Source organism: Lactuca virosa, chromosome 4 (genome assembly GCF_052849685.1).
Source record: "Lactuca virosa cultivar CGN04683 chromosome 4, Lactuca_virosa_CGN04683_v6, whole genome shotgun sequence".
Classification (NCBI taxonomy): Eukaryota; Viridiplantae; Streptophyta; class Magnoliopsida; order Asterales; family Asteraceae; genus Lactuca; species Lactuca virosa.
The window spans coordinates 528,185,086-528,212,353 of NC_136429.1; the positions used below are offsets into that span (position 1 = coordinate 528,185,086).

Genomic DNA, 27,268 nt, shown 5'->3' on the forward strand with positions numbered 1-27,268 from the left:
TTGGTCCACTCTAACTTGCTATAAAAGATTGGACACTAACTCAATTCTCATAGATCTCCCTCTTATACGGACTTCTGGCGCCTTACAGATCAACGGTCCGCCACAACATTCGCTTTACTAACATGATAAATAATCTCACAATCATAATCACTGATCAACTCTAACCACTTTCGCTGCCTCATATTCAAATCTTTTTATGAAAACATATGTTGTAGACTCTTATGATCAGTGTATAACTTGCACTGCATGACGTAATAGATAATGCCTCTAAATCTTTAAGGCAGAAACTATCACTGCTAATTCCAAATCATGTGTCGTATACCTCATCTCAACCTCTTGAAATTACCTAGAAGCATAGGTAATCACCTTATCACGTTGGATCAAAACACAACCAAGACCTTTAGCCGACACATCGCTATACACCACAAAATCTTCCGTCCCGTCAGACAAAGTTAACACCGGAGCTTCGCATAACTTCCTTTTCAAAATCTCAAATTCTTCTTCTTGATATTGTCCCCAAACAAACTTCACTTCTTTTTCTTGTCAACTTGGTAAGGGGAACTAAAAATACGGGAGAAATCTTGAATAATCAATACGGGGGAAATCTAGAAAAGACGAAAAAAGAATAGAGATGAAGCTCGAGGTCACCGAAGCTGCAACAAACCCTAGCTCTGATTAGGGTTTCATCACTGCTTCAGATCTCTCTCTCTCTCTCTCTCTCTCTCTCTCTCTCTCTCTCCGTCGATGTGAAAGCCCTCACTATCGCTGCTATGAAGATCCATTGCGAAAACCTCGCTGCTATGAAGATCTATCTCTCTCACTTATCTTTTTCCTACATACGACACCGCCACCACCCTCCAACCGCTCAAAAACTTAACCCTAATGGAAATGGTAGTGACGAAACGCTTAGCAAAACCCTAGCCGCTGGCGCCGCCAATGAAAAACTTCAGCTAAGAACAACATTCGTTCTTTAATAGATCCGGGAGATGTGTGTGTGTGTGTGTGTGAGTGTGTGTGTGTGCGTGTGAGAGAGAGAGAGAGAGAGAGATCGACTGGGAAAATGGTGGTCAGCGATGGGTTTTCTGACGGTGGTGCCATGTCCGATGGTGGAGGATTGTGGTGGTTGGCGGTGGTAGTGGTGGCAGACACTGGTGGCCGACGGTGGTGGTAGTGACAAATAATGGCGACAACAAGTGTTTATTCTTCAATGTGTGTGAAAATGCTCTTGAATATTTATGAATGTGTGTGTGTTTTAAATGTTGGAATAAGTAAATGTTTTGAATTTGTTCAGTCCAAACAATTTTAAACAAAAATACAATTTTAAGCCGGATAAAAACATTTGTGGGGCCTAACAGATGGTAAATGCGGTAGGTCATAGAATTTCATTTGTATCCCACCGACTTAAAGTCAAGTGCTTTGCATTGGCTTGATACACCCTACTTACTATATAGTATCGCTATAAATATCTCCTCCTTCCCAGCCAGATTCTTTCCTTCCGCTTTTCCTCCATTCAAAGCGTGTTTTCCTCTCTTCCTGCCTCGTATTTCCATATATATACGAGAGAGGAAAATTATCGCAGAAAAGGAGGTTTGCGTCTCTTAATCCTTAACCTAATCATCCGCTGATTTACCCGTTCCTATCGATACGCCTTCAGGTACTTTCAATTTTGTTTTAATTTCATATTAGGGTTCACAAACGCGTCTCAGATCTGATGTCAGATTTTGATTTTTTTTTGGATAACTCCTAAACGGAATACGGTTTATTATGTCCACAAACTTTTCCGAATTAGGTTTTATCTGAACTTTGCATGTTTCTATAGCGATTCTGGTATCTTCAAGGTATTAGTCTTACGGTTTTAAACTTTATGCTTGTACGGATTTCTGACCTGGTTCCTTGAGTTTCTCATCCTGACATGTCATATACTCATGTATAACTCCACGAACCCCTAAAACTGAATACGTTTTATTACAGACATAAACCCTTTTTCTCATTAAGATTTTCATCCTGACATATCATGTATAACTCCATGTCTTCTCGTTGATGAGTTTGGAAAAATATATTTGAGATGTTAGTCGTGCAATATTACTTCGTGAGTGAAGTTTGTGTTAGAAATCACGCTTGTGTTGAATTTTAACCTGATTTCTCGAGTCTTTGTGCAGCATCAGCATGTGACTAAATATAACTTTGTGTTTTTTTTTATGCTATTAATTCCAACCTGGTTTCTTATCAAGAATTTTGTTTGGTGTAGTGAGTAGTGACATTGGTTTTGTGATATGGCTGCTACCACAACTGAACCTACTCCAGCTCCTCGCTATGCCCCAGAAGACCCCAGCCTTCCAAAACCTTGGAAAGGTTTAGTTGATGGAACCACTGGGTATCACTACTATTGGAATCCAGTAACTAATGTTACCCAATATGAGAAGCCCTCAGCAGGGTCTAAGGGTTCAAGTCAGCAACAGAAGTCATCTTCAGTAGCTATAAGTTCTTCAGTTCAGGTCCAACAATCCTCAAAACAAGAGAACGGTTTTATTGATGATGATAGATATGGTAAAAACAGCAATGGTGGATCAAAGCTCTCTTCTGGAACAAGAGGTTACGAGGTATGGCAAATTTTAATGTTACACACATCATCTTTTACTCATGTAGTGAGTCTGTTATCTTGTGTTATTCTGGAATCTAGATAACTGATGAATGGCATGTTTTCATCTTATGTCAGAGTGCAAGAACTGGGTCTTATGCCCCAAATGGGACAGTTGCTGCTGGACCAGGTGGAAGTGGTTTATCACCTGATGCTTATCGTAAGCGCCATGAGATAACTGTAACTGTAAGTAACATAAAATCTTATTCACTGTTTATCTGCTCAGGTTCATAGCGATTAACTTTATTTTTCAATTTTCTTTTAGGGAGCTGATGTGCCTCCACCTTTTACATCATTTGAAGATACTGGTTTTCCATCTGAGTTACTTAGAGAGGTATGTTTTATGTTACTTTTATGCAGTCCATGGTGATTAAGCATTATCTTGTGCAACCTATTTGAAGTAGTAGGTACACTGCAATGTTTTTGTGATTTCTGAAGTTCCATAAACTTTCAGACTCATGTTCACTTTTTTCCATCTCTTACTTTTTTTTCCCAGGTGCGATATTAGCTCCAGGAAGGGGCTAAATGTCGTACGCGATGCCACCCTATTCTCTTGAAAAGGGGTTGCATTGCATATAATCTGGTGTAATGTGGAGTACTCTTATACGGTGGACCAATCTTCTGAAAAGGGCTTTCCGAATCATCCATGGTCGTGGATGGTGGTGATTCTGTTTGCCAGTTTGGTCCGACTGAAAGAAGAGGCCTCCTCCTTCCGGATCCTTCTGGAAACTTCCGGAATCTTATTGGATTCTTCCAGATGCTATGAAATCAGATATCTTTATGGAGGTTGCTGGTTCTTTGGTTTTATTCCAGGTACTTGAGGCAGGGTTTACATCCCCCACTCCAATACAAGCACAATCATGGCCTGTTGCTCTTCAAAGCCGTGATATAGTAGCCATTGCAAAAACAGGCTCTGGGAAGACATTGGGTTACTTGATTCCGGGGTTTATTCATCTTAAAAGGGTCTACAAGAATCGTCAAATGGGTCCCACTGTTTTGGTTTTGTCACCTACAAGAGAGTTGGCTACCCAGATTCAAGCTGAAGCAATAAAGTTTGGGAAATCATCAAAGATACTATGCACGGTATGTTTCCAAAATTGTCAAATAATAATCTCAGGGAAGGAATGGTCATTCAGATTGTTTTGTGTGATGGAATGGAATGAACAGTTGTTGAACAATCATGATCATGAAATTTAATACTAACCCATTCCATCTAACCAAACAGACACTATTGTTGACTTGATTGTGATTAATTTTGATGCATATGTTAACCTTTGTTAAATGTTTGAATTTCCAGTGTTTGTACGGAGGAGCACCAAAGGGACCACAACTACGGGAGTTAGATCGTGGGACAGACATTGTGGTTGCGACACCTGGCCGTTTGAATGACATTATAGAAATGAGAAGAATAAACCTAAGTCAGGTTACTTACTTAGTCTTGGACGAAGCTGATCGTATGTTAGACATGGGATTTGAACCTCAAATAAGAAAAATAGTCAACATGGTCCCCACACGCCGTCAAACCCTCATGTACACTGCCACCTGGCCAAAAGAGGTCCGCAAAATTGCAGCAGATTTATTGGTCAACCCTATCCAAGTCAACATCGGAAACGTAGATGAACTCGTTGCCAACAAAGCTATTACACAGGTACTATAATATTCTTCTTAACCCATTTAGTCAAAAAAAGACATATCCTGTAAATATTTTTATATGGTTATGGTTGCAGCATATTGAGGTATTGGCACCAATGGAGAAACACAAACGATTGGAGCAAATACTTCGATCACAAGAACCAAGGGCAAAAATCATCATTTTTTGTTCAACAAAAAAGATGTGTGACCAGCTGGCACGCAATTTGACCCGCCAGTTTTCTGCTGCTGCTATTCACGGAGACAAATCTCAAGGCGAGCGCGATTATGTTTTGAATCAGTTTCGATCCGGTAAGTCCCCCGTGCTTGTTGCCACCGATGTTGCCGCTCGTGGACTAGACATCAAAGACATCAGGTTATTCACTTATTTCCAATTTTACTCTTTTAGAAGTCGGGATTGTCTTAATTGATATGCACTTATTTCCAATTTTACCCTTGTTGTAACAGGGTGGTGATTAACTACGACTTTCCGACGGGAGTTGAAGACTATGTGCATAGGATTGGAAGGACTGGGAGGGCGGGGGCCACTGGAGAGGCTTATACGTTTTTTGGTGATCAAGATTCAAAGCATGCTTCGGAACTTGTGAAATTATTGGAAGGCTCCAATCAACGTGTCCCGGTGGAGATTCGGAATATGGCGGCACGTGGCGGTGGTAAAGGCGCCAGGTTTAACCGCTGGGGTTCTGGTTCTAGTTTTGGTGGTGGTGGTGGCCGTGGCGGTGGCGGTGGCTTTGGTGGGAGGAGTAGTTGGGGTGGTGGTGGTGGAGGCCGTGACAGGTATTATTACTAATTAACACTGCATAAGAATTTACACTAGAATTGTAAGAAAAAAGATTATTGCGACCAAAACTGAAAAATGTAAACTTGTTTGGTAATGTGTTTTTGTTATTGTTGGATTACAGCAACAACAGGATTGGTGGTGGATATAACAATAATAATAATAGTCATAAACGTTTTGATGAAAGCAATGTGGGTGGTGGTGGTGGTAGGGCCCGCAGCAGAAGCCGTAGCCCTGAAAGGTTTGGTTTAGCACCAAAAAATGGATTCCGGCCTCGCTTTCGTGCTCCCGGTGTTGATGAAGAGGAGGAAGGTATGATTCGAGAGTAATGTAGTCATGTGGACAACCAAACTTTATTCCTTTTTTTTTTTTTTTTTTTCTTCTATTTTTTGTTTATTTTTTTGGATGGGTGTTGCTATGTGTATTGTTATGGTAAAAAGAAAAAAAAAAGAATTAGAGGAAAGAAAAGAGAAGATTATTGTAGTTTTCCAGTAGATGGATGATGTTCAAGTTTTTTAGCCAAAGTATGTATCAGTTTTTTATAACGATGGTTGGTTGGTCGATATAACATACATATATATAGGCAACTGTTGGATGCTGTTGTATTGTCAATTGTGTGTCTCCATATTTCTGTATCTTTTTTATTTTAATAGAAAATAATGAAAAAAAAATAATTTGGTTGGTCTTATTTTATTACATAAAATAGGTTACGCTTTATGAAGTTATATAAATGATGAGAATGTAATAATAGATAGATTCACCACTTTTCTTTTGTTCTATTAATGCCCAATTTAAGCACTTTGTTATTAATGTGAAGCTTCTTAGCGAACAAGTCTCTCAAGTTGATGGGTCGGCTATATCAAGACATAATGATACAAAAGTGACTGAATACGAAATACGAATATATAAAATAGTTGGTTGACGATTAGTCAGATTAGCCTTTAATATGAAACCTTATAATATATTTATAAACAGTACAATATTCTCTCGGTCTAAAATGAAGAGAATGAAAGTGGCCAAAACCCAAGTGAATGGATTGGAATCTCTTAAAGACGGAGTTACTTACACCGTTAATCATGTCTGCTTGTCACACAGATATTCACATTACATTTAATGCATGCATTGACGTGACTGATGTATATTTGAAATCCTCATGCTAACTAGTCAGGTCTTTGGTTCAAGTCATAGATAAATTAGAAGTAGCTTAAAAGTAAATTCTAGTTTCATAACCAAGCACATTAGCATTGGCAAAAGATAGTTGGGTAACAAGTTAAAAAGGCTATTTTGGAGTAGATATTGAACACATCGTCGTGTTGTGTTGATGTGAAATACTCTGTCCAAGATCTTTTGAAAACTTTATAAACAAAATTAATATTTAAATACAGTTTTAAAAACTAGTCCACATGTAAACGAGGACATAATTCAGGTTGACATCAAAGGTAGAAATGATAATGAATTATAAACAAGTGTTGATGTCATAGCAACTTATCATAATTGTTTTAGGGCTTGAATGCAAATTTTGACACCATAATGAATATGGTATATTTCAAAATAAATTAGTTAACAATTCTCTTATAGAAACCACATATAATTTGTATCATAAATTTCCTAATTCAATGCAAATAACCAACCAAAATCCTTTCTTTTTGGAACCTACTCATTCTTATATTAATTTTAATCCATATCAAGCTTCATCACTTAATTGTTACTTAAAAGAGTTGATCTCTTCTTTATATGCTTCAACCCCTCACAAGTCGAAGACGGATTCAAACATGATATTGATAGCCCAAAAAATTTGAAGTCTTTGGAATCAATGGATCAAGCAACATTTGTTCAGCAGTTCAATCTTCAGATGTTTGAAACAACATTTGGAAACTCACCCACAGAGGTTTCATGCTTGAACTCAAGTGGTGAAAGTGGGCGACAAAAGAAAGGAAATTGTAGGAAGAACAAGGCAAAAAGGAAGAGTAGTAATAAAGGTTGGAGGAAACCTGTAATCATTAAAGGACAATGGAATTCTGATGAAGACAGGTAACTTCCCCTCACCTTTTGAATTTTGATCCAACTAGTTGATGTAAAACTTTAAGGGCATGTTTGGTTTGTGGATGTAATTGGAATTCGAGATTCCATTCCACTGACATGTTTGGTTGCCAAATGGAGGGAATTCAATTCCGTCATATTACTTCCAATTTCATGTTTGATGGTTTCACCATTCCTAGGATTCCATTTTCTTTCTAAGTAAAAGACCAAAATACCCTTTTATATAATTAAAAATATAAAATGATTCAGTTTTCATTATTTGATTCTACCTTGATTTCATTCTTTCCAAAAACATTCTACAAACAAATCGCATAGACCCTGTTGATAACATCAAACCCATCCAAAGAAATAACTAATAAGACAAAAAAATTAAAATAATAAAAAAGAAAAGAAAAAGCAGCAGACGAATCGTCCTCTCCTCCACATGGCACTACTAGATTGATATTTCCATATATATATATATATATATATATATATATATATATATATATATATATATATATATATATTTGATATTTTTTATAATCTTAAAATAAAAAAAATAACAAGACTATTGAAATTTTAGTTTTAAAAAAAATAAAAAATAAACCATAGTGTTTATACTTTCTATAATCTTCAAAATATAAAATTTGGTTATAAATAAAAATAATTTTTTTAATGAAAAAATTGACAAGAAACTAACTTATAGATCCAATGGTTGTTCTTACTAAAGCTGTTTTACCACCATGAAGGTGAACAAATGTTTTTATGAGGCAACCCTGAAGGCTTATTTGGTTTCCTTTATTTTCTTTTTATTTAAATTTCTTCTCATAAAGTTTTATTTTAAATACATTTGCAGGTTGTTGGTGCAGTTGGTGAAGCAGCATGGGGATACCAAATGGTCTAAAATTGCTGAAAAGCTTCCTGGAAGGATTGCAAAGCAATGCAGAGATAGATGGCAAAACCATTTGAGGCCAGATATCACGGTATGCCTTCCACATTCTAGCATTTTTTTTTTAAATTTGTTTTAATTTGTTAAGGTTTATTGTGGTGGGGAGGTATTTCTTAATTCATAAAGTTGTCAATTTGTTAAATGTCACATCATAAAAGGACCATTTTTAAATGTCACATCATAAAGTGGTTATTTTTGTGATTATCAGTAGTACAATACTTAAATAAAAAAATGAAAGTAAGACGCTATAATAAACAAATCAACGAAAGTACATTGTTATTTCTTGCTTATAACAAATTTTTGGGATGTCAAATGCATCTAAATGAGTTATTATGGTATCGTTTCACCATGTTACAAACAAATATTTGCAGAAAGATGCATGGTCTGAGGAAGAAGACAAGTTATTGATAGCAATTCACAAAGAAGTTGGAAACAAATGGTCAGAAATAGCAAGAAGATTGCCTGGAAGAAGTGAAAACACCATTAAGAATCATTGGAATGCAACAAAAAGAAGACAATTATCTTCTAGAAGACGTGGCAAGCCTAAATACCAATCCCTTTTGCAAGAATACATAAGAAGTGTCCCTTCATCTTCTTCTTCTTCATCTGATGATCAAATCAACAACATCAAACAAAATAACGACACAAATGTTGATGCCCAAATTGCCCCTATGCAGATGGGCTTTTCATCCGATGTGAATGCCATGCCATCGTTTTCATTAGAGGACTATAATTTAGGTGCTATGCAGGGTTATGTGCCGGGTTGGTCAATGGTCAACGAGAGTAGCTTTGACTTTGACCAGGTGTCCTCTCATTTGACTAGTCATTTGGAATTTGATTTGAAGAAGGAGATGGATTTTTTGGAGATGCTATATCAATAGTGTTTCTTTGGGGTTTAGTTCAACTTCTTGTTTTTGGACTTCATTAACATATTAGGATTTCTGTTTTTGTCTTTATCCCCTTTTGGTGGGATAAAAGATTGTGTTTGAAGTTCATTTTGTTACCAATGCAACTACTACTATGGGATAAATTGTTGCCTTCACTGTACAATGAAATCCTTTATTTTCTTAGCAAACTTGACAAAGATCAAGTAATATCAAATAAAAAATCCAACATTGTGATGTGTATTGAAGAAAGCTTTGGACTTTATGATATTTATTGAACTTATATTAGATAAAGTTTTGAACTTTGTAATGTATATCGAATAAAGCTGAAAAATGACTGCTCACTACAAAAATTTAGATACATGTATCTATTAACTTAGTCGTAAGGTTTGTTTTCCTAATTAAGTCATGTATGTGTGAAGTATATGGATAAAATGTTGTATACATAAAGTATATTTCTTGATCGAATAAATCATGTGAATAAGATTAAATGACAATTTTATTCATAATATTTATCAATGTTAAAATGAGAGGAGTTTCGGAAAAAAAAGGCGGACAAATAGGCAAAGGGTCAGTGTCTCGATACATTACTCCAAGTTTTTTTTGGCTTAACCCATTTAGTCAATATGTCGAGACTAAGTAAAAAAGAAACAACCATGTATAACTATCCAAATAAGCCAACTTTTTGAACTTTGGCTTAACCCTTCTGTCTAGATTAGGTAAAAAAGAATCAACCATGTATAGCTGTAGCCGGCAAAATAAGCCAAGTTTTTGAATTTTGGCTTGACCCATATGTCTAGATTAAGTAAAAAAGAAACAACCATGCATGGTTGTCCAGATTAAAAGCATAACTCATTCACTCCATTAAGTCAAAAAGAAAAAGCCTCTTAGGCTTATGCCATCATGATTCATGCAATACATTTAAGTCTAGCAAATGTTAGATACCCCGTGTGGCCTTTTGCCTCACCCGAAGGCCTAGCCATGACCATAGGGGAACCCGAATTATCCGCTTGCCAATGACTTGCTTCACTTGCACGTTGCTTTCTCTTAAATGGGCGGGCCCCAGGAGTCCCTTCTTCAGTTTGAGTTTGACATTGATCCATTTTTGCTTCTCGGACTTCATATGTGCGTAGTAAGACCTCAAATGTCCTTATATCTGCATATATCCAACATGTATGTTTAGGTTGCATGCAAGAAATAGCAACGTACTTTCATTTATTTGCTTATTAATATTATAGCATCTCACTTTTGTTATTTCCTATTACATCATTGTACTTTGAGAGATTTACCCAATTACAACAATGTCATCCAAATACAAAGCAAACGGATAGACTTTTCAAAGCACAACGTTTTAATAATAACTTTTTTTTGGAAGTACAATGTTATAAACGGGTAATTCTTCAAAGTACAATGCTTTAATACTTATAAGATTAAAAGTGCAATGTTGTATAAAAAGTTCAATCTTATTTATTAAGGTTTTAAAGAAGTGAAAGTGCTATATTTGTATGCATTGTACAAGAGCATACCAGTAAAAGAATTTGATGCAAGAGTTTCAGATGATCGTTGCACTTGTTCAATGCAAGGTGAGAATGAACACAAAACTCCATCTTCTTTCAACATTTCTCCAGCAGAAGGAATAGCAAGCCAAGGTTGAGGTAGATCCAAAAAGACAGCATCTGCCCTTCCAATTAAATCTTTAGGAAACCCCTCACCCTGAATATCTCTCACTCCCACACTCACCAAATCACTCAATCCTGTCTTCTCAAAATCTTCTCTGTTTTGCAACAAAAAAAATATCTTAAGTCTAACAAGAAATTAAGAGTCTATGGGCCTGTTCCATATGCCTCAATCAGATTCAGACTGTTTGATACCACAGTTAGAAGCCTCTGATATGATATGCCTCTTACTGAGTCTGATAAGAGTTGGGTCTGACTCAATCAGCAACTATCAAACAGACCCTGTATAAGTGACAAAATGTATAAAGGTCTTACCTAGCAGCTATAGCTCTCTGTTCATGGAAATCAAATGTATAGACATGTCCAGTAGGAGCAATGGCTCTTGCTAGTGAAGTTGTCAAAGATCCACTTCCAGTTCCAGATTCAAGCACAACACAACCAGGAATCAGTTCTAAGTACATGACCACAAAGCTGATGTCAGCAATGTAAAGAATTTGAGTTCTGTGGCTTAAAACCAATGTCCATAGCTCAGGAGTTGGAGCTAATAAGTAAACGAATCCACCCTTGTGGCTACACACTTTGCAGCCAAATGGTTTCCCAATCCAATCTGAATGCTTGAAAACACCGAATCGGTTCTCAAGAACAGACTTTTCTGATACTTTTACAGCCTTCATGTTGTCGTGTTTTTCGTATACTATAACCAAATCTCCATCACTAATGTGTCGCTTGAATGATAACTTCTTCATAGGATCAGTAGGCAACATCCTTTGAAATTGTGAAACAGACTAGTAACTGAATCCTAATGTGATGAATGATGATTGATTCCCTCTATGTGCTAAGCAAAAGAAAACGAAAACTAGCTGAAGTTCATTGATGTTAAACGGAGTATTTGGAAACTTAGATTGATTCTGTTCATAATAGTCTAACAACTTATTTACGTTTCTTATAAAGTAAAATGTAAATTTCTTGCTTCTGTTTTCAGAAAAAATGGTGTAATACCTTCGATACTTGTGCAAAATCAATTGCTACTAATGGAATTCCAAAATTCAATCGTTGTGATTTGTAAACGAACAAAATCAATTATAGTTAAATATTAATGGGTTGTGTATAATTGAAATCGACCAAAAAAATATCTTAGCAGTATCCAGAGTAACCTGTGCTTACATTGATTCCCAAAAAAAAAAAAAAAAAAAAAACTTAGCTTGAATACAGAAGGTGTACCGATTCACAGAAAAAGACATTGGGATTAAAACTAAACCAGAAACCAGGAGTCAGACAGAAATTAACCTCTACATTCAAATCTAACAAGAAATCATGTGCACCATCGATTCCAGAAAATAAAAAAGCATGTGCTTACCAAACCAGAAAAAGAATGCGGGACTTACCAGGTGATCGGAGAAGGAGAAGACCACAGCCGGCGCCGGAAATCGGAGGTCTGGAGCGGAGAAGGGTCGGCGATAAAGATGCAGGTGAACGTTGTGCGAGCTGTGTGTGAAGGGGGCTGTTAACGAGGGTTATATTTTTGGGGGTATATAGGTCATTTGAACTTCAATAAGTAAATAAGTCAATAGCAATTTCAAACACTCTTTCAGGACTGATATCGTTCTTTTTCTTCTTTCTCCTAAAATATTAGGGTTTAGGGTTCATGATGATGTGATGTACTGCTTGACCCTCACACTACTGACAATTGACAATTTCACCCTTCAGAAGTCTAGAATTTAACCAACTAAACCAAAACAAATAGATTTGTTAAACTACAAACATTAATAAACATGAAGTTAAAGTTAAAACATTTCTCATCATTTATGATAGATGATATGATGTTCGTTGAATAATCAGATTATAAAATGTTCACTTCTTTCTCAATTCTTTGTTTGATTTGCAATATGGTATCAGAGAGAAATTATGCTTCGATTACTTTGATTCTTACAATTCATTCTTTTCTCTGAATTTTTTTTTCTTTCTTCTTCGTTTTTCATCATACCCTGTTTTGTTAAAATTGATCGAATGGCTAAAGAAGTTGTTAATTCAAGCAATTCTAGTCAATTCTCGAATGATCCATACTTCATCCATCACAATGATAATCCTGGATCCATACTTGTATCACAAATTTTAACTGTAGATAACTACGCTTCCTGGAGTCGATCCATGAAGATTGCGCTGTTAGCAAAAAACAAATTTGAATTTGTTGACAATTCCTTGCCTAAACCTAATGAAGCAGATGCAGAGCGATTGAAGTCATGGCTTAGAAATAATAACATCGTTATTTCATGGATTCTAAATGCAGCCTCAAAAGAAATTTTTGCTTCAATCATCTATCTCGAAACTGCTTCAGACATATGGAAAGAACTTCATGAGAGATTTCAACAAGGCAATGGTCCGAGAATCTTTCAGATCAAGAGAACTCTTATGAATCTTATGCAAGGTCAAGATTCAGTCAGCAATTATTACACAAAATTGAAAGTTCTATGGGAGGAATTGGCAAATTATAATCATCATTGCACTTGTGGTAAATGTACATGTGGAGGTGCAAAAGAAGCTGAACAAACTATGAATTTTCTTATGGGATTGAATGATAGTTATTCTCAGATTCGAGGTCAGATATTGCTTATGGAGCCATTACCTTCTGTTAACAAGATCTTTTCATTGATCATTCAAGAAGAAAGGTAGCGAGACATAGGTATTTCTTCAACAAATGAACCTGTTCTTGCTTTTAATGTCCGTGCTAACAATCAACAGAACAAGAATCGCAACTATCAGAACAATTACAAAAATAACAAGAAGGATTCTCCATACTGTACTCATTGCAAAAGAACTGGTCATACACAGGAAAAGTGTTATCGACTTCATGGTTTTCCACCTGGATATAGGTCACAAAACAACTCTTCAAATGATTCTCGTGTTAATGCTGCTATGGATAACAATTCAATTTCACAAGGAAATTTATCCAACGAGTCTCCTCAAATGGTGCAAGATGTTGTAACTGGCTTGACAAATGATCAATGTCAACAAATCATTGCTCTATTATTTGGGAAATTGGCTTCTGTTAATACTGTTTCTACCTCTCATTCGATTCAAACAGGTAATCATTACATCATGACTCTTAATTCTGGTTATTTCTAATCAAATGTATGGATATTGGATTCAGGAGCTACAAGACATGTATGTAATAACAAAGAGTTATTTACAAACATTAAGGACATTACTAATACCAGAATTAGATTACCGAATCAATCTTTAATACCAGTAAATCAAATGGGAGATATCAAAATAAATGAGCATTTGTTGCTTAAGGAGGTATTATTTGTTCCCCAATTCGAGCTAAATTTGATCTCTGTCACAATGTTAATTGATAACAATAAGCAGTTAATGGTAGAACTATACTATAATCATGCTATGATTCGACAGATCAAGACCAAGAATGTGATTGGCAAGGGTGATGTTCAAGCTGGATTATACATTTTACAAGGGGGCGAATCACAAATTCGAGCTAATGTTGTTACTTTTCAAAGGTGGCATGAAAGATTAGGTCATCCGTCTTCAAATAAAATCAAGAATCTTGATAGTGTATTATCAAGCTAATATGCCATCTGAATATTGGTCTGATTGCATATCCACAGCTGCTTTCTTGATAAACAGAACTCCTTCAAAGTCTTTGGGTAATGTTTCACCATTTTTCAAGCTATACAAAGAACAACCAAAGTATTCACAACTTAGAACTTTTGGTTGTTTGGTTTTCGCATCCACTTTATTTTCCCAAAGAAAGAAATTTGATCAAAGAGCAAGAGCATGTGTTTTTATTGGATATCCACAGGGGATGAAAGCCTACAAGTTAATGGATTTGGAAACAAAACAAATCTTTAATTCACGAGATGTTGTTTTTCATGAAGATATATTTCCATTCAAAAATGCTTCAAACCTTATACATACAAACCCTTTCATTTCTCATACTCTTCCAAATCCTTTACCATCTATTTCCACATTTGATCCACCCATAAATTCACCCATACACTCACAGAATACCCAAAATACCCAAACTACCCCTGATCCCATTCCACAATCAGATCAACACATATCAAGACCCAAAAGACACATAAATCCTCCTTCATATCTTCATGATTATCATTGTCAACTGATCAATTCTGTTCAAGTTGATAAAACAGCAAAATCCCCATAATACCCTTTATCTGATGTTTTATCATATTCACAGTTGTCTTCTTCTTTTCAAGCATACATTTATGCCATAACCACTCAACAAGAACCTTCATTTTTTAAAGAAGCTATTCAACGTTCTGAATGGAAACAAGCAATGGATGAAGAATTACATGCATTGGAACTAAACAATACATGGACTATTGTACCCCTTCCTCCTGATCGAAAGCCTTAATTTGGGATGCAAATGGGTTTACAAAATTAAAAGGAATGCTGATGGTACAATAGAGAGATATAAGGCATGATTAGTAGCAAAAGGATACAATCAACAAGAAGGGGTTGATTTTTTGGACACTTTTTCTCCAGTTGCGAAACTAGTCACAGTAAAATTGCTGCTCACAATTGCTGCTCAAAATTCCTGGCCTCTTGTTCAACTTGATGTGAACAATGCTTTTTTGAATGGAGAATTAGAAGAAGAAGTGTATATGCAGATCCCTCAAGGATATAATCCTTATGTTTCAACTAATTCAACAACAAAATTTGTAACATCCCAAAATTCAAGGCCGAAATTTTCATTTTTAAATAAGTTATTATAAAACCATAAGTATAAATCTGTCAGTAATAACATTCCATGTCAAAGCCAAAGTGTCAATAATCAAAGCATGTTATCATCAATTAATATCAAAGTGTAATCCCAAAGATCTCATGTGCGGAAAACATAGTGTGATGCGTTACGACCAAGCCGGCTCCTTTCCCTTGAAACGAAGTACCTGAAACCAAAACTGTAAACCGCAAGCACGAAGCTTAGTGAATTCCCCTATCGTACCACATACCATACAACATACGTACTGTCGGACAATTATGGGGTGTCCGACCTACCCATGTCAAGCCATTCTGGGGTGCTGACCTACCCATGTCAGGCCATTCTGGGGTACTGACCTACCCATGTCAAGCCATTCTGGACTATTTCACCCCCTACCACTACAACATAGTAAATATCATGTACATACTACCAAGCATACATGGGTACTAGTTACCCCCTTCGGTATCTTTCAACCGGTATCCGGGGACTATTTCACCTCCTACTACTACCACATAATAACATATCATGAACATACTGCTAGGCATGCATGGATACTAACTACCCCTTCGGTGTCTTGCAACCGGTATCCGGGGACTATTTCACCCCTACTACTACTAACACATAACGTCATATCATGCTAACATATAAACATATCAGGTAGTAACAACCTAGATGATTATCACAAAGACAGTCATCTACCAAACAACTCTAATAGTGGGCCGGCATTGTGGCCTTAGACCCACTTCTACTGGAAGGTAACTCACCTCACACTGCTAAAGTCCCATAGACACAATCCCAGCTGTTGGATGACAGAATCCCGATCTGTCAATATCAAAACATCACCCAATTAATAATTGGGTCCCAACACATAACCATAAGTACATTCCTTGGATAATTACTACATTACCCCAAGCTTGGCTTATTCAAGTCCAAGGCCCAATCCATAGGCCCAAAGTCAATTAGGAATCAAAGCCTAACACATCGCCCAATTTTGCAAATTGGGCCCAGGCCTATACATGGTCTTATTCTAAGGCCCAACATCATATAATCATTAAGGCCCAAACTATGGCCCATCTATGGCCCAATTTTCCAAATTGGGCCCAAACCCCTTACATGGGCCTTACCCTAGGCCCATTAAATTATTCTAGTCCAATTGCTTGACTTTAGATGGCCCATTAATAACCCAATCATCAAGGCCCAATAAAGAGGCCCAACAATAAACCCAAGTGAAATTAGGGTTTCACATAAAATGACGATTAGGGTTAAGTGTTTCTCACTTAACCCATTAAGGACTTAATCCTCTAAGGACTTAATCCATTAAGTCCAATATTGCTTAGATTAATCTTTGCCAATGATTATTATTTAATATCTCAATTAGGGTTTCATTGCCTTAGGGTTTTCCAAACCCTAATTAGGGTTTCCAACCCATCTTAGCCCAATAGGCCCACAATCAAGTCCTTAAGCCCATTAAGGTTCACTGGACCCATTAGGGTTTTACTAAGCTCATTAGTCACATGATTGGGCTTTTAGGTCCTTTAAGCTTTATTGGTCCCATAAGGGTTTATTAAGCCCATTAAGCCTCATTGGGCCCATTAGGGCTCCTTTGGGCCAATTAGGGTTTCAAGCACCCCAAACGACTCAACACAACGAGGCAAAGCACACTGCCACCCGACACGGCGGCCGGTGGTGGTCACAGATTTTCTTTTCATTATTCCATTTTGTTACAATTTACAACGCGATATCCGAACACACCCAAACACACACTAAGCTACACACACACATAGCCACCTTATGGCGACAGGCGGCTAAACATGGTGGCAGCCACCACCCTACGGTGGTGGCGGTGGTTTTTCTTCAGATCCCCGGCCAAGGAACATTCCGACGACCTTCTCCCATCACGGACACAACCTATACACGCACACACGCTCCTTTTTGCCCGAAAGATACACCCAACACCCACTGAGGTGGGTGGCGAAGACGGCAACACAAGAGACGGACAATAGCGGCGACAACTTCGCGATTTCGTGGACTTAACCTCCATCCCACGGTGGTAAGCGGTGACATCAACCTTTTGGCCGCTAAGGAGCGGCAGTGGCGATGTAGCAGCGAACAAAATCGAGAGGAGAGGCGAGAGGTTTATGCTTCTTCAACCGTGAACAACAACTATGACAACCACGGTGTTGCTCCCCGGCCTCCGTAACGAGATGGTGCCAACTAGCGGTTCTCTGTCGTCGGTGGCGGCGTTCATGGCGGTCTTTCCGATTTCTCACATCATTACTGGCGGCTAGGGTTGGCGCTTCAAGGCAAGGCAGTAGCTCGTCGGCGTCCATGGAAGGAGGTGGTTGGCTTCAGTGGTCGCTGTGGTGGTTGGCTGATCAAAACCGCAAGAAGGCCGGCTGAGCAATGGAGAGAGGGAGGTGACGGCTGAAGGGAAAGTAGTAGGGTTAGGGTTAAAACCGGTGAAGCTAGGGTTATATACACGGCTCCTTCAAGACACTCTCCCATAATAACAACTATGGTCCCTCCATTCTACAATCGTTTCAAAAAGAATCCAAATTTTACCTTTTTAACCCTCAGCCTTAAAATTCCTTACAAATTGAGTGTAATACTTACCAAACAGCCCCCCATTCTTCAAGATCCTTTCAAATAAAGTCCATATGTTACTCTTTTAACCCCTAATCTCTTAAAGTGTGACAATTAACTCCTCGAGACCAACCTTTGACATATAATTATTTATTTTAGGGCTACTATTCGTTCATTTATTTATTTATTTATTAAATAAATAAACGAAGTGTTACAAAATTAGTTTGTAAACTTGAGAAATCTCTATATGGGCTTCGACAAGCTTCAAGGCAATGGTATGCAAAGTTCTCAAGTTTACTAATCTCTGAAGGATTCACTCAATCACAAGCTGATTTTTCATTATTTGTCAAAGGAAAAGGTGACAACTTTGTAGCTCTTTTGGTTTATGTTGATGACATAGTCATTACTGGCTCTTCTATTGATGCCATTAATGAAATAAAACAAAGATTGAGTGCAAATTTTCGACTACACGATTTGGGAAAATTGAAACATTTTCTAGGATTGGAAATTGCTAGATCTCCTGAAGGAATTGTTATTTCTCAAAGACAATATGTGCTAGACTTGCTACAAGATACTGGTATGTTAGCATCTAAACCAGTTTCTTTCCCAATGGATCTTCGTCAAAAATCATCAAAATTTGAAGGAAAGCCTCCTAAAGATCCTTCCCAATATCGCCGATTAGTTGGTCGTCTATTGTATCTTACAATCACACGACCAAACATTGCATATACTGTACACAGATCAAGTCAGTTTATTTCAGATCCAAAAAGTTCTCATCTTCAAGCTGCTAATCATTTGCTCAAATTTTTAAAAGGAAATACAGGTCAAGGTCTTTTTATCTCAGCTAAACAATCTCTTCAACTCAAAGCTTTTAGTGACTCGGATTGGGCTGGATGTATTGATACTAGAAGATCAGTGACTGGATTTTGTGTATTTCTTGGAGATTATTTGATTTCATGGAAATCAAAGAAACAGAGCAATGTATCATGAAGTTCTACTGAAGCAGAGCATAGAACACTTGGGTCTGTTACAAGTGAAATCATTTGGCTGAGACAATTACTTCGTGATTTTAATATTCAATTGGAACAACCAACACTCATCTTTTGTGATAACGATTCAGCTATAAAACTTGCCACCAATCCCATTTTTCACGAACGCACCAAACACATTGAAATTGACTGCCATTTCATTCGAGATAAAAATCACAGAAGGTATCATCAAACTAATGCCTATTCATACTTCTAACCAGCTTGCTGACATATTCACAAAACCCTACTTTATTCAAAGATGATTCCAATTTTATCCAAGATGGCGCTTAAAAATATTTTTAAGCGTCCATCTTGAGGAGGGATATTGGGACTATTAAGAAGTGTGAGGGCTGTTTAGTTAGTTATTCATTCTATTATGTGAAGCTACGTCGTTTTATTTAGGCGTATGTTAGAATAGATGATGCAGCTTAATAAGATGTATATAAGCAATGTATTCTTCAGATGTTGAATCTAATGAGAAAATGTTAACTTCTTTCTCAATTCTTTGTTTGATTTGCAATAGTAGATATGAAAGAAAGATGAAAAAAAATTCATTATGGGGACCATTTGCGACCCATTTTGCAGCTCAATAAAACTTCTCACATACCAAAACGACGTTTCCTTGTCCTCAGCCTATTTATTGATTTCACATATGAATTGCTAAATATTAATCAGATTATCTAAAAAATAATGTAAATATGAAAGGAAGATGAAAAAAAAATGCATTATGGAGACCATTTGCGACCCATTTTGCAGCCCAATAAAACTTCTCACGTACCAAAACAATGTTTCCTTGTCCTCAGCTTATTTATTGATTTCACATATGAATTGCTAAATATTGATCATATTATCTAAAAAATAATGTAAATATGAAAGAAAGATGAAAAAAAAAAAATACATTATGGGGACCATTCGCGACCCATTTTGCAGCTCAATAAAACTTCTCACATACCAAAACGACGTTTCCTTGTCCTCAATTCATTTATTGATCTCTACATATGAATTGCTAAATCAGTGACTATTTTAGACATTTGATAAATTTTTGATTATGTCTTCAAAATTGATAAATTAAATTATTCCCTTTTTCCTTTTTTTTTTCATTTATTATTTCGATAAACTAAAAAACTACATTATTTATATTATTAAAAAGTAATTGTGAATTGCAAGTTTTCCTCACTTCTACTGTTCTACAGTCTAAACTCAAATCTCGATGAAGCTTTATTGGGCTTATGTGTATCATAGGTCGATGGGCCTACTAATAACTACATTGCCTATTATAAATCAGTCTTTTGGGCTCATGGTATATGGGGACATCATCATACTCGGTCCATCCAAAGAAAAGTCCAAATAATGTAGACTAGAAACTTATCAGTTATCACTAATAGATTTCCCGAGCTATTTTGGCCCTTCACTTAGATATCCCTATGGATAACTAGATTTCGTACCACTTTATATTAAAATAAATAAATATCTACACAACAAATATCTAACTAATTGAACTTTTGGTGAGATCGACAAGATATTATTACTTGACACACATATAAATGCGTGTGAAAGATATCACTTAAAAGAGAAAAAAGATATGAGAAGGATTCAAAGCCATAAGCTCCCATGCTTACATTGTCAACCTCAAGGCTTCATTAAAATCGTGAGTATACATATACATACATACATTGCATATATACATATGTTTTTCCATAAATGGTTTTGACATAAAGTTGTGTACCCATAAGAGATTTCACATAAATTATATCTTTTAACATTATATTTATTAACTTTATAGAAAAAATAATATTTATATGCGAAATATTTGATGTTACAGGTACATCATTTAATAGAAAGATGTATACTCTTTCGTATGGGTCGAGATGATTGCATGAGGACACTCGCTAAGCATGCAAACATCCATCCAACTGTCACGTTTACAGGTAATTAACTCATTATACGTATACGTAGTATTTTTACAAATAATTTTCTATTTGTATAATCTAATAAGTGTACATATTAATATTGAAAATACAAATATAGTATGGGAAGAGCTACTAAAAGAGAATAAGATATTCTTTCAAGCTTACTCACGTTCTATTTTACCAAGCAATATCGTGCTCAATGGTAAGTCTATTAATGTATAATGAGTTTGATCAATTATTATATATACACATTAAATTATCTGAAAGTCAACTTTGCATATTTTTCTCATTATTTTTGTTTTATTGTGTTCTGATTTAAATGTTCCAGGACAACCACAAGAGACCAATGATATCGATTGTTATGGAAGAACACAAACATTGTTGAGGAGATGATTAGTTAATAGCTTGTCATAAATGATTTTGTAACAATTTGTCATGAAATTTGTAGCAATTTATTTTATAGGACATTAATAAATCAAGATTTTTCGTTTTCTAACAAATTAGCATCGCCTCTCATTAAGATACTTAATCTACGATTAATGGAGTGTTCATCAAAACTAGTTGATAACCGGTAGCTGAAAGCTTTTAAAACATATAAAATTACATAAAATAACTTATTTAAAACATGATTTTATAGGTAATTAAGTCTATTTGCAAAACTATAAGAGTTTTTGTTAACCGGTACTTGAAGTAGTTTTTAGATTTGAAGTTTTTTGTTTTAGCTAGAATGACTTTGACCATTGATTTTCAAATCAATAGACATAATAAAATGCATTGCAAGGATCATAGTTAGGTTCATATCTCATCCCAATGTTACAAACATTACAATGAATCAACCCTAAAACACGACTGAGATCAATATTCTTCCGAAATTGAGTTGCAAAAAATACAAAAACTCCAAAACCTACTCCACTGAAAATCAAAAGAAGGTTTGAAATTCCACTAGGAAATCGAACTATATAGATTTACATCAATTATAAATCCAAGCAGTAAAAATCCCAACATAAACAATAAAACAATAACTGTTTCACTAAATAAATTTTAGACAAAACTTTACAATCGGTCCCTATAGTTTACAAAAGGTGGCATGTTTAGTCATTTTATAATGGTCCCAATGGTTTTAATGTAGATACCTAAATATTATCAATCCACTCTTGATGAACTCATAACAAATCTAATGGGAACAAAATCTGTTCCCTTGGATTCTCTTCCCCAGCCACCACTCATCTATGTGCTAGGCATCAATGACATCAGACAAAGAAAAATCACATACTAGAATCTGAAGAGGAACCGACCGGATTATGAGTTACATATTTGTAACTTCTTTTTTTGTGTATATGGACTAGTGATGTATATCATAATGAACTAATGATGCACTTGTAAATGAAAAAACAAATTGGTAATCGTGAAAATAAAATCGTACTAATTTATTTCTACAAAATCTTTCTTATTACAGCACCACTAATAAAACATAATAAATTATCAAATGATTAGAATATTAATATTCGGTAAAACAGTATTTACTTTATCATCAATATCATTATTGCATAGGCACATACTAGTACGTAAAGTTGCTCTCTAGAAGATGAACAAACACGGTGATGGGCAGTGGACGGAAGTTCACCGAAGTCGGACTGCAGGCGCTAGAAACTCAAGGAATGACAAGATAACAATAACAACATACTATGTGAACAACATACCGCCTGCAATGAGGAAATACGGTTTTCGGAAGATCTTTGAACGACATGGGAAAGTGGTAGACGTGTATCTACATCAGAAGGTAAGAAGGAATGGCAAGAACTATGGTTTTTGTGTGATACATAGGCGTTAACGATGTGGGTGAGTCGAAGAAAGTATGGAACAACATACAATATGATGGAGTGAATCGTTCAAAATACCCAAGGAAAGCCCCGAATACTACCAATACAAGAGAACATGTACATCGATCATCAAGAATAGGAGAGGAATTGTTTAATGGCAGATTCAGAGATGGAAGATCGTTTGTTGATCATGTGGTGATGCCGAAGTCAACTGGTGGTCAAGATATTATCAGGGCCGGCCCCGAGATTTTGAAGACCCTGTGCGATTTAACAAAAATAGGCCATAAATTTTGAAAGATCTCAAAATTTAAGCAAAAAATTATATATTTTATTTTTCTATTGTAAATACATAACATTAAATTTTCATTCAAAATAATACATAAAAAAGACACTGGCTTCTACTTGAAAAGAGCTATCCTCCTAATATCCGTTGAAATAAAATTTTCAATAACATCTTCATAAGTAACTTTATCCAACATGTTACACTCAATTGTCATCAAAGCCAATCCATTAAGTCGTTATTGAGTCATTATAGATCGTAAGTAGGACTTCAAAATCATTAATTTTGAAAAAATTTGTTCTGCAGATGCAACAATAACATGAATAGTAATGTAACACCTGTTCCAGGTAGCTATTTGATTTAGTTAATTTCAGGGTTTTGGTGCTTGGACTCGGCGAGTTGGGTGTGAAACTCATCGAGTAGGGGCATTTAATCTTGGACGCGGATCGGGACCAACTCGGCGAGTCGAAAGGCCCGAATCGGCGAGTTGGAGCTGTAAAGAGAAACCCCTAATTTCGGGGTTTGCCCCCTATTTAGGGATCATTATCTGCCCTTGTGGCCTCCCTTAGCACCTTATCTCCCTACAGAAACCAGTTTGCGGCTGTGAACACCCTTGAGTGAGAGTAAGAGCATTTGTGAGTGATTTTGGTGGGTTGTGAAGGATTTTTAGAGCTTGAAGAAGAAGGAGCAAGGAGTGAAGCAGTAGATCCGACATTTACACTGTATTGGCCACCATCTTGAGGTATAAAGTAGTTACCTTGAGCTTTAGTTACTTAGATCCCTCTTCTTGGAATAAATGGCCATTTTTGGTGCAAAATGGAGTCATACTCGAATCTGAACTTATCACAAGGATATGTTTCCAGATCTGGACATCTTTAGATCCCGAATGACATAAAGTTATCTCCTTTAGGCAGTTCAATCCCTTTCCATGCATTAAAACCTTGTATGAAGACTAGTTTTGGTGTTATGGCCATGTGAGGCCTTGCATGCACGTAAAGTTTGCAACTTTACGTGACATCTTCACTAGGGAAGGCTAGATCTGAAGTTTGGGACCCTGAATCCCACTGGAGAAGGCCGAAAACGAGAAGGATTAAGGGAACTCGCCGAGTCCTTTAATCGACTCGACGAGTCAGCCAAAGAGTTTGCGGCCAAAGAGTTTACGGCCAGGGGGTTTGCGGTTGAGGGTTTGAAACCGCGAACATTAAGGAACTCGACGAATCACTCAAATGACTCGGCGAGTTAAGAAAGGAACTCGACGAGTGAATGGTTATACTCGACGAGTCGAGATCAACATGGACTGTTGACCGTGACTGTGAACTTTGACCTTGACCTTGATTTTGACTAGGGTTGATCTGAGAGTATTTATGAGATGGTGATAAGTTAATCACTTGATGGTTATAGGCAGTTGAGAAAGAGCAGCGTGTGGGATATATTTGACTTCAGCTTACCAGTTCAGCCTTTGAGAGGTGAGTCTCCTCACCATACCAATGGGTCTAAGGCACCAAGGCCGGCCCATTTTATGATGTGTAGTATCTTAGCTGAGATTGCATTATGTGACGTGTTAGTTGGCATGAGATAGGAAGTATGCGATTGATATACGTGGTATGTTGTATGGAAGACCATGGGAGAGCCCATGACACTTGGATGTAAGACCATGTGGAGAGCCCATGGCTTTCCTATCAAATACCATGGGAGAGCCCATGACACTTAGGTGTAAGACCATGTGGAGAGCCCATGGCATCCTAGTGTAAGACCCTGGGGACGAGCCCACGGCATCCTTATCGGTTGTATGCATGGCGTCTGTGATATGTATATCTGCTATAGCTAGTATGATGTGTTGTATGTGGTTGTGTGTGGTGTGCTTGGGGAACTCATTCAGCATTAGCTTACAGTTTGTGGATTTGTTTCAGGTACATCGGAGCCCAAGGGCAAGGGCAAAGCTTGATGGCGCGGCGTGCACTCTCTCGTACTTTTGTGGGACACTATGATGTTTGGAATAAAAGTTGTATTTGAATTATGTTTTGAAAACAATTATAACTGGATCTCTTGATATTGGAAATGTGTTAAATTATTCAAAAATGAAAAATTTCTTTGTAAAAATTAGGTCGTTACAAGTCAACATAATTCTATATGCAATAGATGTAATAGGAAAACAATCAACACGTTTTAAAAAATTTAGAATATCAATTGTTGTCATTTTTTCCTTAGGCAAAAGATGTAAAAGTACTTTTAATTCAACATATAAGTCATTTCCATCAATATCCGATTGTTCATCTTTCTTGAGTGAAGTTTCAATAGACTTACAACAAGACTTTAAGGTAATATCATCTTACATCTAATGAAAGTATTTTTTTCTGAATTAAACAAAAAACCAAATATTTTATCATATTGTTGATATTGTTCAAACCTTGTAGTTAATGAAGTAATTGCTTGATCAACAATATAAATAAAATATTTAACTCTAAATTTTTCTTGCGCGAATTGTTAAGCACTACAAGAAGTATCGTTTGAAATTTCATCAAAATGTTTTTCCTTTCATATTTGATATATTATCATAACCTTGTCCACGTATATTGTTAATGTCAAGATCAAGTAAATTCAATTCGTTGTGTAAAACATCAAAAAGTCCTTGTCCGATTATGTCATTTACATCTAAAAACCCTAATTCTTTTAGTCGAGTTCTTTCCCGTAGCTCTGACCCTTCATCATACTTTTAGTCAAGCTCATCCTACCCTAATTAGGATTAGCCTCTTTCCGCTTACAATTTGCAACTGGAAAGTCAAGGCCATCAAACCTCGAACATTAACCTTAAGAGCTTTAACCAGTAGGATGAGTCGACACTTGATCTTTTGAGTTAGGTAGGTGTTGTCACTACAAACAAAATGCCATTTAGTGGCACAAACTTTCAGTGGCATTTAGCTTTTGTGCCACTAATTTAAGTTTTAATGACACTTTCTATATGCCACAAAAGAAATAACTAGCTATATATCATTTGAAAAGGTGTAATGTTTAGAGTTCACGAAAAATTAGGCATATAAACCGATGAACTGATCCTTCCATCGAAAAATTTCTAACACCATGAAATTTCCTTTCTGTCCAAGCATAAATTGCAATCTCGCCATTGAAAGTTCCTACTTCCTCTCAAACAGAATTGAACCCTCGGTATTTGGACTTCACGTATGATGTCACCTTCAGTAGGGTTCGTCGCCACCTACTCATTTTTAATTAATATCTGGTCGTCGGCTACTAACCTTCAATCAATTTCAGTCTGCACATATAAGTCTCATATTCAATTGTTTTTTCTTCTTTTTGTGTTTTTTATCTACTGTGGTTTTTCTCCATTAAATAATCTTTACTAGAATGTATGTAGAACCCTTTTTTTTTACACCCTAATCCACATATTGATGTAGCTTGATTTCTGTTATGTTTAATCATCTAAATATATTGTTTGTTGAAATGTATACCATGTGTTCGATTAAATGCCAAACACAAACCAGTCTACCAAAGTTGAATTTCTTTGTGTTTTGAGTGCTTGAATCTATTTGAGTCTGGATGAAATGCATACCATGTGAGCTTCCATTCCTTTTATTGTACTTAAAATTGCATTTCTGCAACGAAAGACCATATAGCGGTAGAAGAATCTAGTTGAAATAGAAGTATGTTTTTTTAATCTCTTCTTTTGTTATCTATTTTGCCCATTATGTGTAATTTGATTTGTTCTTTTTTTTTTTCATAAATCAGAGAGCATGGAACATGAACATGATATGAGATAGTGGTTAGTAAATATAACTTAGCAAATTTTCGTTCTTTCATTGATATCTAATAATTTGTTTTCATAGTTTCAAGGTTTTAATTAGGAAAGTTGTAGAAAAAAGTGGTACATGGATCTGGCTGCAAAGGCTGCAGATTTATCTTGACGTGGCATAGCATCAGTGTAGTTAACTTTAGGGCACATGCCTTATGATCTATACAACTTGAACTGGTCATAAGAGACACATAAGTAGCTAAAGTATTGCATAGAGGAGATGCACAACCACCATCTTATGGTATTATTGTAACACCCCGATTTCCTGGGTGCGGAACTTGAGAATTTTATTCATATTATAGGACCTACTTGACGAGTTGGTTGGTTCCAACTCGTCAGGTAGGAGTTGAGAGGGTCGCGTGATTTTTAGAGTCTACTCGACGAGTTGGAGGACCCCAACTCGACGAGTAAGAGCCGAGTGTGAAAACCCTAATTTTCAGGGTTTGTGCCCTATTTAAAGGACCTTAAGCTTTCATTGCCGCCTCCCTTATCATCATGACACACTGATAG

The 27,268-nt window shown here is 36.3% G+C and overlaps 4 protein-coding genes and 1 pseudogene across 4 annotated transcripts; 4 read left to right on the plus strand and 1 right to left on the minus strand.

Moving 5' to 3' along the window:
* Positions 1-1,470: 1,470 nt before the first annotated feature.
* LOC145109505 (DEAD box RNA helicase family protein) lies at positions 1,471-5,678 on the plus strand. Its single transcript, XM_079046677.1, has 9 exons — positions 1,471-1,654; positions 2,249-2,600; positions 2,717-2,824; positions 2,904-2,972; positions 3,452-3,721; positions 3,936-4,286; positions 4,366-4,643; positions 4,736-5,065; positions 5,191-5,678. The coding sequence occupies exons 2-9, from the start codon at positions 2,274-2,276 to the stop codon at positions 5,393-5,395; spliced, it is 1,938 nt and encodes a 645-aa protein (XP_078902803.1). The 5' UTR covers positions 1,471-1,654; positions 2,249-2,273; the 3' UTR covers positions 5,396-5,678.
* A 1,201-nt stretch (positions 5,679-6,879) lies between these two features.
* On the plus strand, positions 6,880-8,918 carry LOC145107154 (transcription factor MYB98 pseudogene; annotated as a pseudogene).
* A 742-nt stretch (positions 8,919-9,660) lies between these two features.
* LOC145109507 (S-adenosyl-L-methionine-dependent methyltransferases superfamily protein) lies at positions 9,661-12,186 on the minus strand. Its single transcript, XM_079046678.1, has 4 exons — positions 11,983-12,186; positions 10,913-11,432; positions 10,448-10,695; positions 9,661-10,077 (listed from the first exon to the last, which is right to left on the minus strand). Exons 2-4 carry the CDS (start codon positions 11,359-11,361, stop codon positions 9,830-9,832), a joined length of 945 nt encoding a protein of 314 aa, XP_078902804.1. The 5' UTR covers positions 11,362-11,432; positions 11,983-12,186; the 3' UTR covers positions 9,661-9,829.
* A 418-nt stretch (positions 12,187-12,604) lies between these two features.
* Positions 12,605-14,179, plus strand: LOC145107155 (uncharacterized). Its single transcript, XM_079044011.1, has 3 exons — positions 12,605-13,225; positions 13,337-13,679; positions 13,746-14,179. The coding sequence occupies exons 1-3, from the start codon at positions 12,605-12,607 to the stop codon at positions 14,177-14,179; spliced, it is 1,398 nt and encodes a 465-aa protein (XP_078900137.1).
* A 6,269-nt stretch (positions 14,180-20,448) lies between these two features.
* Positions 20,449-21,319, plus strand: LOC145103735 (uncharacterized). The gene is made up of 4 exons (XM_079041007.1): positions 20,449-20,591; positions 20,766-20,871; positions 20,972-21,055; positions 21,182-21,319. Exons 1-4 carry the CDS (start codon positions 20,526-20,528, stop codon positions 21,244-21,246), a joined length of 321 nt encoding a protein of 106 aa, XP_078897133.1. The 5' UTR covers positions 20,449-20,525; the 3' UTR covers positions 21,247-21,319.
* The last annotated feature ends 5,949 nt before the right edge of the window (positions 21,320-27,268 follow it).

What these genes read in the sequence shown, in the direction of transcription:
- LOC145103735 (XM_079041007.1), top strand. Translation starts at nt 20,526, where the DNA reads ATGAGAAGGATTCAAAGCCATAAGCTCCCATGCTTACATTGTCAACCT. An exon ending in TCCAACTGTCACGTTTACAG is followed by an intron (nt 20,872 to 20,971) that starts GTAATTAACTCA and finishes ATACAAATATAG; the next exon opens with TATGGGAAGAGCTACTAAAA. An exon ending in AAGCAATATCGTGCTCAATG is followed by an intron (nt 21,056 to 21,181) that starts GTAAGTCTATTA and finishes TAAATGTTCCAG; the next exon opens with GACAACCACAAGAGACCAAT.
- LOC145109507 (XM_079046678.1), bottom strand. Translation starts at nt 11,361, where the DNA reads ATGTTGCCTACTGATCCTATGAAGAAGTTATCATTCAAGCGACACATT. An exon ending in CAGAGAGCTATAGCTGCTAG is followed by an intron (nt 10,696 to 10,912) that starts GTAAGACCTTTA and finishes GTTGCAAAACAG; the next exon opens with AGAAGATTTTGAGAAGACAG. An exon ending in TGCATCAAATTCTTTTACTG is followed by an intron (nt 10,078 to 10,447) that starts GTATGCTCTTGT and finishes GGATATATGCAG; the next exon opens with ATATAAGGACATTTGAGGTC.
- LOC145107155 (XM_079044011.1), top strand. Translation starts at nt 12,605, where the DNA reads ATGGCTAAAGAAGTTGTTAATTCAAGCAATTCTAGTCAATTCTCGAAT. An exon ending in TTATGGAGCCATTACCTTCT is followed by an intron (nt 13,226 to 13,336) that starts GTTAACAAGATC and finishes AACAATCAACAG; the next exon opens with AACAAGAATCGCAACTATCA. An exon ending in CTCTCATTCGATTCAAACAG is followed by an intron (nt 13,680 to 13,745) that starts GTAATCATTACA and finishes TATTGGATTCAG; the next exon opens with GAGCTACAAGACATGTATGT.
- LOC145109505 (XM_079046677.1), top strand. Translation starts at nt 2,274, where the DNA reads ATGGCTGCTACCACAACTGAACCTACTCCAGCTCCTCGCTATGCCCCA. An exon ending in CATCTGAGTTACTTAGAGAG is followed by an intron (nt 2,973 to 3,451) that starts GTATGTTTTATG and finishes GTTTTATTCCAG; the next exon opens with GTACTTGAGGCAGGGTTTAC. An exon ending in CTAGACATCAAAGACATCAG is followed by an intron (nt 4,644 to 4,735) that starts GTTATTCACTTA and finishes TTGTTGTAACAG; the next exon opens with GGTGGTGATTAACTACGACT.